General features: G+C 40.8%; 1 protein-coding gene across 6 annotated transcripts in view; it reads left to right on the forward strand.

The window, feature by feature from the left end:
• The window catches only part of LOC138963216 (synaptotagmin-like protein 5), a 139643-nt gene extending 133163 nt beyond the window's left edge, over positions 1-6480 (forward strand). For 5 of the 6 annotated variants that reach the window (XM_070335272.1, XM_070335270.1, XM_070335273.1 and 2 more), the window contains 6 exons: positions 794-978; positions 1570-1672; positions 3030-3191; positions 3594-3820; positions 4374-4582; positions 4951-6480. In XM_070335272.1, the coding sequence (XP_070191373.1) occupies positions 794-978; positions 1570-1672; positions 3030-3191; positions 3594-3820; positions 4374-4582; positions 4951-5102 (1038 nt within the window). In that variant the 3' untranslated portion in view covers positions 5103-6480. The remainder of the gene's footprint in view (positions 1-793; positions 979-1569; positions 1673-3029; positions 3192-3593; positions 3821-4373; positions 4583-4950) is intronic. The other variant, XR_011454752.1, reaches the window with a different exon arrangement.
• The last annotated feature ends 6565 nt before the right edge of the window (positions 6481-13045 follow it).

Below are 13045 nucleotides of genomic sequence, written 5' to 3' on the forward strand. Positions count from 1 at the left end.
CATACTGGAAAGAAAATAAGAGATCCAGATCTGATATTTAGTGTTGCATGCTATTGTATACAAAAAACAGGTTCAGTCTTCAAATAATGTGAATTTGTATATAAAGCTGCCTTTTTTGCAGAAGTAAACTCCAATATGCTTAATGGTTCAGTTTTCATTTGAAAAAGAATTAAAAAAAACAAGAAAGGTAGGTTGTTGGAACGTTTGTTATTGACAAAACAATACATTCACAAATATATCCAACAACCTACCTTTCTTGTTTTTTGATTCTGAATTTTGGAACATTGGCAGTCTCTTTGTTTTTGGATTTGAAAAAGAGTTCAAAGATTGAAAGATTTATCTGTTTTAACATTTTTGATGTAATTTGAAGTATGTTTACTTTGCACCGAGTTAGCTTTATTATTCAAAGACAAGGATTCGATGTTTAAAGCAGGCATGATATTTCTTACAAGTAAATGGTACGTTGCATGCATGAACATGTGTCAGTTTTGGTTTTGGTTTGTATGAGCTAGGTTTCAGAAATGATGCATGTGCTTCAGATTTTGCGTTCAGAAACTGCATACAAAAAGTGCTCTTTCTGGCTGCATGGCAATGAATTGATAAAATTCCTTCAGACTGTGGGTTAATCTAATTTCACTTTAGAAACATAAAACTGACAGATTATAGAAATTCAAAACTGACATATAAATCAATGCATGCATGATCAGCAAAATTCTCTAGCAATTTTTCTCCAATTGCACTGGGACATGTCAGTTGGGACAGATATTCATGAAACGTTTCATCTGACTTGCAGAGCAGCCGCGAAAGCTTGGCCAGCGTCTACAGTGACGCAGGGGAGATAAACTACGGCCGCATCCCTGTCACCGGGGACATAACCTTCTCCCTGGTATACGACGTCAAGTGTTCGGCACTGAGGGTTCACATCAAAGGTTGTCACGACCTAGCTCCTGTGGATACCAAACACAACCGCTCAGACCCGTCAGTTTATTATTTGATTTTGGGGTTTATGGGGTTTATTTGAATTTATGGCTTTGGTGCAGATGGGACAGAAGATGGAGGGGGGGGGGGGGGAAGGGGGGTAGCTAGGGTGAGTGTTTGTGTGTGTGTGTGCAGAGAATAAGAATGTGAAAGACAGTGAGCTCCAATATTTCAGACTATGATGGGTAAATACATAATGTGCAGGTAATAAAAGAACAAACTTTTTTTCTATCCCAGGCAAAAACAAAAACAATACAAAACAAAAACACAGACACACGGGGCAAGGGGGGGGGGGGAGGGTGTTGCATACTCTTATACAAGTTAGTGTAATATTTTCCTTGTTTGGTCATAAATATTGGCAAAGTGAATAGCAAATCAGTTTAAATTGGAAAGCTAATAATTGCAATAGACATGAAAGAAAAACAATTCAAGGAAATCCTGAAATTCATGTCAGCATCACTTTTCATCTGATGACATCTCAAACTTTTCTTGTCTGTTGGTATTCTTTCAGATAACAAAGAAACCTAAAGGAACATGTTTAAATGTTTCTTGCACAAAGTACTGTATTTTTGTCATGTTTTATTTTTTCAGGTATGTGAAAGTGTACTTGCTGCCTGACAAGACTCGCTCAGGGAAGCGAAAAACTAAAATCAAAAAACACACCCTCAACCCTGTCTTTGACGAGACACTCAGTGTAAGTACTTTCCTGATTTTCCTCTTTGTGAGGAAAGAAAATTGAAATTGGATAGACAGCTATTTATTGTGAAGACATTGGCTTCGACAGATCTGTTTACATTGCGTCGATCAGCTTTTTTTATGTCTTTACTTTTCCTTTCGGGACTTTTTCTAACTGTTATCTATATATATATATACGACCTGTGTGTGTGTGTGTGTGTGTGTGTGTGTGTGTGTGTGTCCGCGATGCCAAGCCAAAGCTCTCGGTGGATCTTTTTCAAATTTGGAGACCGTATTCAGCTACACCCCAGACACAACCTCATCGATGAGATATTTCAACACGTGCTCTCAGCGCGCAGCGCTGAACCGATTTTGGTTTTTCGCACGCAGCGATGAACCGATTTTGGTTTTTCTCTCGATCCATTCCCAGTAACTCTTCCTTATCTTCTCTAGTGTTTTCAGCCACGTTTGTCTCCCTTCCTCCGTGCGGTGTGCCGGCCGGGTCCCCGGCGCAGCCGGGTATTCGGCTCAACTTCTTCCCGGCGCAGCCGTACCCGGCGAAGCGTGTATTCATCTAGTCTATATATTAGTCTATAATATACGACTTGTGTCTGTGTGTGTGTGTGTGTGTGTGTGTGTGTGTGTGTGTGTGTCCGCGATGCACGGCCAAAGTTCTCGATGGATCTCTTTCAAATTTGGTGGCCATATTCAGGTACACCCCGGACACAACCTGGTCGATGAGATATTTCAACACGTGCTCTCAGCACGCAGCGCTGAACCGATTTTGGTTTTTCTCTGGATCCATTCCCAGTAACTCTTCCTTATCTTCTCCAGTGTTTTCAGCGTTTATCTCCCTTCCTTCGTGTGGCGTCAATCCATATTCCCGTTTCTATTTTTAGAAGGTCACTGTCGACAACGCTCAATCCATATTCCCGTTATACTATTTTTAGAAGGTCACTGTCCCGGCAAAGCCGGGTATTACTCTTCTCCAGTGTTTTGCGCGTTTATCTCCCTTCCTTCGGGCGGTGCGCCGGCTTGGTAACTTCTTCCCGGCGAAGCCGTACCCGGCGAAGCGGGTATTCATCTAGTATTGTATACGTTCCAAAGTACCACATCTTCTTTTGAACCTCTCTGGGTGTTCATGTTGGTTAGAAAAAATGGACACATTAAATTGATTTTGAAGCTGCACTCCTCATGTGTAAATCAATGTTGCTTGCTTCTCTTACATCAGGGTTGAAATTAACTGATAAAATCTTATTGTTGTTGTCTTATTTTGGATTTGGCAAGTCACCTTTTCTCCTTTTTGACCGTTTTCTATTCCCATGTCTGATGACAAATAACATTGTAACAACTGTTAAATTGAATGCGTTCTACAGTACCACATCTCACAAGGGGAGCTGGAGAACCGAACCCTGTGGGTGACCGTGTGGCACAGTGACCGCTTCGGCCGCAACGACTTCCTGGGGGAGGTGACCATTCCCATGGACGTGCATCGCTTTGACGACACCGCCTTCTGCACCTACGACCTGGAGTCACGGGTCAGTGGAGTTTGAAAGGAGAGATCTGGGTTTCTATAGGAGAGAAAAGAACTGTTTTTTAAAATAACTGTTAAAGAGCTTCTGGATAAATTTGGACAAGTTCCTTTTCTGTATTATAAGTGTTGGGTCAAAGTTCAGGGACCATAAAGTTGCCACCCCAACGGGAGCCAGCCGCGGATTCGGATTGGTTGAAATCACATACACACCTCAGTTTCAACCAATCCTACCCCGCGGCTGGCTCCCATTGGGGTGCTAACTTTCTCATGCACACCAGTTCTGGCACCTGAGAGAAGAAAAAAAGCATTGAAATGATCAAACTACTTTCATCCTGAATTTTGTTCTAATGATTTTCGAAAATAAATAAAGCTGTCATTTATGGCAATTGATCTTATCAATGTCCAGATGCCGGAGGAGATGAACGAGACGGCCATGCAGTACAAGGGGGAGCTGGTGGTGTCGCTGATGTACGTCACGCCCGACAAGGTGGAGGACGGCAAGAAGTCCAAGTCCAAGTCCAAGAAGAGCAAGGCGGCGGTCGACCCCAGGGGGGAGGTCCATGCCATGATCAAAGCCGCCAACAACCTCACGGCCGTGCGCTCAAACGGCGGCTCGGATCCCTTCGTTAAAGGGTGAGAATTTGTCTGATTTGTTTTGACATTGACATTCATCGTCTTGGACGGAGCACAGGGATTTTCTTTCACAGAAAATGTTGATCTTTAGAACAGAAGAATAGCAAACAGCTGGTTCATAACAGTGGAACGCAACAGGGATGAAATCATATGAGGTTCATCTTATCCAGATTATTCATAGGTTAGTGTTTGCGCTTAATATCTGGTGTTGTCTTGGTGTGTTTGTTGAAATTGGAAATGGGTATCAACAGCTGACAAGACCTTAACATCTGGAGATCATGCAGGCACCTGTTTCTAACAGAACAGGTTATAGTCAATGAAAATATTATGAGGGCAAAGTTATAAGTGTGTCATATTTGGCTCTATCCCTCTATCATTCTTCAGATTTGTCACTTTTGTTGTTGTTGAAGTCAATTGCTTCAAAACAATTTGTTTCTCATGCAATCATGTCTTTTTGGTTTCTCAAGATACCTTTTACCGGACCAAAGACGCACAGGCAAGTGCTTCAAAACAATTTGTTTCTCATGCAATCATGTCTTTTTGGTTTCTCAAGATACCTTTTACCGGACCAAAGACGTACAGGCAAGCAGAAGACGCCAGTGGTGAAGAACTCAGTGAACCCCATGTGGAACCAAATCCTGGTCTTTGATGGCATCGACCCCATGGAGCTTGCAGATCGTTCTCTGGAACTGACCGTGTGGGACCATGAAAAGCTCGGCACCAATGAATTCTTGGGTGGTGTCCGCCTCAACTTGGGCCAGGGTGAGTGGGAAGGAGGACAGTCTAACCTGGAGCACAAATTTTAGCCCTCACTTTTAAGTGAGCATAGTAGATGAGGGATTGAAAGTACATGTACAATGGAACAGTGGAACCCCTGTTTTAAGACTTTACAAAATCTGAGAAAATCAGGTCTTAAAAAAGGGGTCCATTTACAGATGTTATGAACGGTAAATCTGACAAATATGAGACATGCGTTCCTGCGTGACATTATAGTCCAATCACCGGGCCCACGTACCTATAATGCCACATGGGAGAGCTTACCATATATTTGTCAAGAGTATTTACTCTTTCTCAACCCATACAGATTGATTTCCCAAGATCATCTATTCACGTTTCATTTTGTGTTTCAGGGGTGGTAAAGGGAGGTCACCAGGTGGACTGGATGGACGCGAGGGGGGAGGAAGCAATAACGTGGCAGAGTATGATGGAACGGCCCAACACTTGGATCGACGCTAAGCTGCCTCTACGTGCCTCCATGGGCAAATCCTCCACCAAGAAATGATCATGAACCAAACTCGTCACTCACTTCATCAATAATACAGTCCAACCTGCCTTGGCGACCACAATGACCACCCTAAGGCAAAAAAAAAATTGTCTGTTTCTGGTAACATGGCTAAAAAAAATAGGGTAGGTAGGTAAGGATTTTTTTTTTTTTTTTTAATTTTTTTTTTACCCCAAATGCATGTAGACCAATAAAACTAACTTTAAAAATCGCGCAAAGAGACTGGATTCACTATACATAGAGACAAGACACTCAACACATTTACAAATCTGTGACAAAGACTGAAAGAGTATGACATGTTTTTCTTTGTTTACCTGGTCTGATATTTCCATGATGAAACAGAAAAGAAGACTTGAGACATCTACATCTTGAGCTTGGACAAATGGGAATTTTAGTAGAAGGCTGGGGCCTCAGTAGCACAGTTGGGAGTGCATTGAACTTGTGATCCTTGGAGTTTGGAAAAAAAAAGTTTAGGGTCGGCGCCGAAATTTAGGGTCGGTCGGGTGACCAGAAACAGACAATTTTTTTGGGGGGGCCTAAAGGATCCCCGACTAATTGAACTTTACATAGTGACCTCCCGTCTATTACGACCCCTTCTGGTTGGTTCCTTGGGTGGTCGTTATAGTCGGTTTCGCCTGTACTTGATGTCTGAAAATGTGCATTGACCCAAAGACAAAGTTGTCGCTGTATGGCTTCTTTGTAAGTTAATTATACTGAGGCCTGAAAATATGAATGGTTAATGACTGTGTTTTGTTTTCATGCAGTTCTCTGCCCTGAAAGAGATTTGTTATTTTTCTGATTTTCTCATGATGGATACATTATTTTGTGAGAGTATTCTGATAATTGTCCAGCTGTATATGTTTAAATTGCATTATCTGAAGTCTTTGGTCTGTCTTTGATTAGAAATCACCTGGCCTACAAAGACACGTCTGGGAGAAGAAAAAAAATGGAATAGTTTTGGTGTGAGTTAGCTGAGCAGAAGGCCGGCCAGGGGTTAAAGTCGACCAATAGTGGATGCGTTTCCTCTGAATAGGTGCACTTCCTGCAGGCGTTTTTTTCTGTATACATGGAATGCACCCCTTCTGCGTCAGTCGAGAGGTGGGATGGGAGTGGAATGATGTTTTGGACAGAAGAATTATATGGTTTATCTCTGCGCCTTATTTCAAAGTGTGATGGTTTTGGAGTCAGTGCAATTTGCAAAGTCTTGTATTTTGTTTGTGTGTGCCAGCAAGTTCAGATGAATTCATACTTTGAGTCTAATTTAAAGGAATTTGAATTTAGTTTGATCGGAATACTGGCTGTGGATGTTATTAGTTGATCATTCAACTAATTCCATTGCATTGGTGCCATTGAAGTTGGACTAAGTGACGAAAAGTTTGAGGTCAGTCTTCAAAATGTATCTCAGACTGCCAGCTATAGGTACCGGTACAGCCGAGTGTCTTAGGCTAGGGATTTTTTTGAAGATAATGAGAAGAAAGATAGATATGCAAGCAATCATATCAGTGTTAATTTGAACCATACCTGTGACGTGTTAAAATGTTCATTATAGTAATGTTAATTTGAACCATACCTGTGATGTGTTAAAATGTTCATTATAGTCATGATTTGTAACTCCATTTTTCTCAATTTTCGTACTTGAAAACGTGGATTGGTACTGGATGGGTAAAGAGAAAAAGAGTTTAAAAAAAGAAACAAAACACTGAGAAGACTGGCCATAACACGATATATTCTGAATTAGGGGTGAGAGACTGTTTGTATCCTTAAAAGATATATGTTTTTGTACGGTTGCTATACAGCGTCAGGTAAGAGCTAGCTATAAAACAGAATGGAATGGGCCAGCCTTGCTTGTTAGAATTAATTTACACAAACTAAAAATAAAATTCTTTGGTTGTTTAATGTAAAGTGTGAATACCATCCATGAATTGCGGTCTTGCATGGCATGGTAATTAACTTTCAACCGAAGATACATGATTTGATTGTTCTTTGATCGACTTTTTCACTGCCAGCTTAATTATTCTTTGATTGAAGAGTTCTTAAAGCAGTAATTGTGCCTGATGATACTCTGAGACAAATTACTTCTTTCTCTGTCTGACTCTACCTTCTCTATCACACACACACACACACACATGCACACACATAACACACAGAAAAAAAGGCCGGCTCTATGTGTTACCTCATTACAATAATCTATAATGGTTACCTCATTACTATCACGCAGATAAAAAAAATCATAATCAAAATGTTAATGTCTCGCAAGAGAACATCGGCGGCAAAAAGTTTGCTTATGTTGAACATTTATACAATTTGTTGGGCTTTGAAATTAAATCTTTACTTATTTCATGGCTTCTGACTTACTGTGTTAAGCATAACAATTCTGCTTAAATTATCTCATACAGCTAGATCTCTTTCCTAGTTTTTCAAAATGAATTCCGTGTTTTGTGCTGTAGTTGCTTTGGTACAAAACAGTAAGACGCACTTGCATTTATATATAATTACTAATAGATTCGTACATGTGTGTGACTGTGATTGCTCTGTTCTTTATTTGCAAGGTTGTGAATATTATGTAACATGCATTTTGATGGTACGTATGATTTATTTCTGCCCAAGTTAGATGCAGAAACAAAATTAAATGATGAACGGGTTGTGCAAATTACCCTTATACAGTAGCTTTTTCATCAAGTATTTGTGCAATTGTTACAGCATATTTCTACTGCAATTTTTTTCCCTATGAAAATGACAAAAGAAGTTTTTCTGATGAATAAAAAAACCAGTTGTAAAAACCTGCAACCTAAAAAAAATTTTTTTTTTTAATCAAAAATTAGAGGCAATACATAGCTGAGCAAAGTACATGTAATCAACTTTTTCAGTCTCCTTCTTGCGAAATAGCTACAATAATACACTGGTTCAGCTTGTGGATATTTGTTTCCAGCTATGTACATTCAACATACAGTTTTGGCTATCCCTACTTTTGTTAACAGGTTGTATGCCAAAGTCTTTCAGGCTGTTAACGTAACTTTATCTGAGACTTTTTCTGTTGAATTTTTATTTTGTCTACTTGTCTGTTGACAGTATGTGAACACAAGTTGTCATCTTGTTCATCATTTGCCTCTGTTGGCAAATGAGAGTATATATAGACTATGAGTCAGTGGGGTTTTTCAAAGAACATTCATTGTACAGCTTTATTTCTTTCTTTTTATTTATTGTTCATAAAAGAAACATAAAATGACCACATCTTTAATTCTGGGGGTGGGGAGAAAGGATGGAACAGACAAAGATTAGGAGTAAATTAGATAAACCAGTAAATTAGATAAACCAGTAAATTAGATAAACCAGTAAGTTTGCCAGTGGAACTTTCAAGCAGGAGAATGGCTGGTATATTTTTCTTGCAAGTGTATATTTTTGTAAAGGGGAAAATGAACCCTTACTCCTTGCTCAGTTAAATGATATGCTCAGCTTTATGATATTTAATATTGTTCACTTATCCTGTAATGCTCTTACTCTGTGGTATATCTGCGAACTACTTAAGGATAGTCAAAAGTGTGGATACTATATGTGTAGCTCATAGCAAGATTTAGCTTTTGTAGATCAGTCTAGCAATGTAGAGTAGCTATAGCAGTTCTATAGATTAGCTTTCTTTTCTGCCTTGCCTGCGATTCGAGAATCCCATATTTGAAATTAACTGTATATGTTTTCATGCAGGCTAGTGAAACTTTTGCCTGAGTATTTGCAATTTGTGTGGTAGTGATAAGAAACTGACAGGCATTTATACAAAACATTTTGAAGGAGAGAAACGGCATATTGTCCTTCAGTCATCTGCTTACTTCTGTCGAAGGACCTTCCTTTCCTTGTTAATTAAAGGCTCTCTACCTTGTGAAAACAGTTCGCCGATCTGCTCAGACTTTTACATGAGATAAGACCATCCCTCCACTTGGTCTAATACCAAAACTCAACACTTTGACTGCTTGCTGTGGTGAGTTGGAATTTTTTGATGAATTAATTTCCCCTAAAGACACCAGTGCCTTTTACGAAATTAATTTGTTAACAATGTCATTGTGCACAGAGGGGACCCAGACTGTTGATTGTTGGTATGGGACCAAGTGGAGGGATGGTATGTGACCAAGTGGAGGGATGCTGAGACTTACTCTGTGTACACGCCTGGACGGATGTATTGATGGATGTATACGAACAAACGAGGATGTATTGTCATTGACAAGGTACGGTTTACTGGTTTACACGGGAAGGAATTAGTGCATCCTCACATCTTGACACTTGTTTCTCTATTCTCCTTCTTGTACATACATGTATTTTCATGAGATAAAGATGTGACTTGTGTAACATACATGTTTTCTATTGTTGTGCATGCGCCAGTGAGTCAAACTGTGCCTTGCGGTGTGACTGTGAGTTTATTACTTAAGCTGGGGAAAGGTTCTATGTTTTTTCTGTTTTGTTTTGTTTTAATGTATGAGAAAAACGGCCTTTTTTTCCTTAAACTGTCCTTGTAAATAGTTTAGCTTGCTAATCTTGGGCTTTCTCAAGTTTTTCTGTACAGCTGTGAATCATAACAATGTCTTTCTAAAAATTCTTACTTCCAGCAAGTAAATCAATACCCTCTGAGAATCCTTGACATGCTTATTCATATTGTTGTGTGTGTGTGTGTCCATGTGTGTTTGAGAGAGCTGAGAGTGTGGGTGTGTGTCTTGGGAGAGAGAACAATAGAGAATGTGTGTGTTAGCATGTGTGTTTGAGAGAGGGAGTGAGAGAGAGGGAGTGTGGGTGTGTGTCTTGGGAGAGAGAACAATAGAGAATGTGTGTGTTAGCATGTGTGTTTGAGAGAGGGAGTGAGAGAGAGGGAGTGTGGATGTGTCTTGAGAGAACAATAGAGAATGTGTGTGTTAGCATGTGTATTTGAGAGAGGGAGTGAGAGAGAGGGAGTGTGGATGTCTTGAGAGAGAAAAATAGAGAATGTGTGTGTTTGCATGTGTGTTTGAGAGAGGGAGGGGAGAGAGTGGGTGTGTCTTGAGAGAGAGAATAAACGAGAATGTGCGTGTTTGAGAGTGTGGGTGTGTGTGTCTTAAAAGAAAAATAGAGAATGTGCGTTTTCATGTGTGTTTGAGAGAGGGAGTGATTGAGAGAGGATCGAGTGATTGAGAGAGGGAGTGATTGAGAGAGAGTGAGTGGATGTGTGTCCTAAGAGAGAAAACTAGGGAATGTTTGCATTTGTGTTTGAGAGAGGGGGTGAGTGCATGAGTGTGGGTCTTTATTTGGTGTTTAACGTCGTTTTCAACCACGAAGGTTATATCGCGACGGGGAGAGGGGATAGAGCCACTTGTCAATTGTTTCTTGTTCACAAAAGCACTAATCAAAAATTTGCTCCAGGGGCTTGCAACGTAGTACAATCTATGACCTTACTGGGAGAATGCAAGTTTCCAGTACAAAGGACTTAACATTTCTTACATACTGCTTGACTAAAATCTTTACAAAAATTGACTATATTCTATACAAGAAACACTTAACAAAGGTAAAAGGAGAAACAGAATCCGTTAGTCGTCTCTTACGACATGCTGAGGAGCATCGGGTAAATTCTTCCCCCTAACCCGGTGACTACGATCACCTCGGGAGGCGAAGTGCAATCAAACAGGATTGAAAATGTTAGGGCTAATTTCTTAGCCCTACATAAACTGTTATGCAAACCCGAAGGTTTCCATGAACATACAGACAATCGGAAACCACCAGACCCCATCACAAACAGAATTCCACAATCCACCGGTGTTGACTTAAAGGCCAACAACTCGGGTGCAGAGTCTGCTGTGAAAGGAGCGGTAGCCTCCCCTGTCACACATGTAGCAGCTGGAATAGAGATACTTCAAAACATGTTTTTGCTTCATCACTGTTAATATTTTCTTGAAACACATTTTCACAAGAGTTTCATGTCACTAAACAACACAGATTTCATCCTATTTCACAAAGTTTAAGACTAACATCTTTACATTGTACAACCATAACATCTATAACAACAAACCCTCACTGCGTTTTCAATATCCCCTCTTTGAGCCAAAGTCTTTGCCATGAATTCAAACATAAAAAGAAAAACAAATTTGTCATGTACTCTCCGACCTGCACACACACACATGCATACATTAACTCACAGCAGCTGTCTAACACACACACACACACACACACACACACATGCATACATTAACTCACAGCAGCTGTCTAACACACACACACACACACACATGCATACATTAACTCACAGCAGCTGTCTAACACACACACATGCATACATTAACTCACAGCAGCTGTCTAACACACACACATGCATACATTAACTCACAGCAGCTGTCTAACACACACACATGCATACATTAACTCACAGCAGCTGTCTAACACACACATACACAGACACACACACACACACGCACACACATACATTATTTTTAGAAGACGAAGTTCAAGTTCGTCTTGGCAAATTTGTTACGGATTGTTTTAGCATTGTATAATGCATTATTATTATTTGTTGTTTGTTGTGTCAATAACTTTACTGGTTCATGACAATAAACATTATTCTATTCTATTCTATTCTATTCACACAAACGTGAATACATGTACATGCAATGCACAAACACTCACACACACGCAAATATCTCCCAGCAGCAGTCTAAAACACACACACACTTTTTCATTTGTTGCCACTATTGCACCCATATTTTGTGATGGACCTTACAGTTACAGTACTTTTCACCGAGGGGTCCTGATTTGGCCTATTATGGTCCGCTGGACCCGAAAAGCAACAGCTAACTAACTAACTAAGTGTCCTTGCCTGCACAAACGTTACCTATCTGTTTTACACCACCAAACAGCAGCATGCGTCCCCCTTCAAACTGGGAGTCAACAAATACGTTTCACAATGAACAAATCAAAAGGCACACAACCACAAAAGCAGCTGAGCAACATTGCCAAACGTAGTACATAACAACATTGCCAAACGTAGTACATAACAACATTGCCAAACGTAGTACATAACAACATTGCCAAACGTAGTACATAACAACATTCAACAAGACGATGTTGGGAAATAACTGTGTGGTGTGTGGTGTGTGGTGTGTGGTGTGTGGTGTGGTGTGTGGTGTGGTGTGTGGTGTGTGGTGTGGTGTGTGGTGTGTGTATGGGTTGTGAAAGAGTCAATTCTCTTGCTCTTAGTCAGTCAAATGTTAAAGAAATTCCCAGGTGACATTATAGGCCAGTCACTAGCGAGGGGTGTGTCCACATGACATTATAGGCCAGTCACTAGCGAGGGGTGTGTCCACATGACACAGGCCAGTCACTAGCGAGGGGTGTGTCCACATGACACAGGCCAGTCACTAGCGAGGGGTGTGTCCACATGACACAGGCCAGTCACTAACGAGGGGTGTGTCCACATGACACAGGCCAGTCACTAGCGAGGGGTGTGTCCACATGACACAGGCCAGTCACTAGCGAGGGGTGTGTCTGAAACACGTGACATTATAGGCCTGTCACTAGCGAGGGGTGTGTCTGAAACATGTGGACAAGGACCATGTGTTGAAAGCTTGCCTCAGGAAAACCAAGGGTATTAACTCTTATACAACCCATACAAACCTGACAGAGTCATGTCCTAAATAGTCGCTAATACTGGGGACAGAAATAGCAAGTTAGTCAGTCAGTACGACAGAGTTATTTCCAAAGTGTGTCTATTGGGGGAAGGAGTGCTATTTGAAGTAGTAGTAGCTTGCTATGTGTTCCTCTCTGTCTGGGTAGCCATGTGTTGTACCAGCTTGCTATGTGTTCCTCTCTGTCTGGGTAGCCATGTGTTGTACCAGCTTGCTATGTGTTCCTCTCTGTCTGGGTAGCCATGTGTTGTACCAGCTTGCTATGTGTTCCTCTCTGTCTGGGTAGCCATGTGTTGTAGCAGCTTGCTGTGTGTT

This window comes from Littorina saxatilis, linkage group LG3 (genome assembly GCF_037325665.1).
Source record: "Littorina saxatilis isolate snail1 linkage group LG3, US_GU_Lsax_2.0, whole genome shotgun sequence".
NCBI lineage: Eukaryota > Metazoa > Mollusca > Gastropoda > Littorinimorpha > Littorinidae > Littorina > Littorina saxatilis.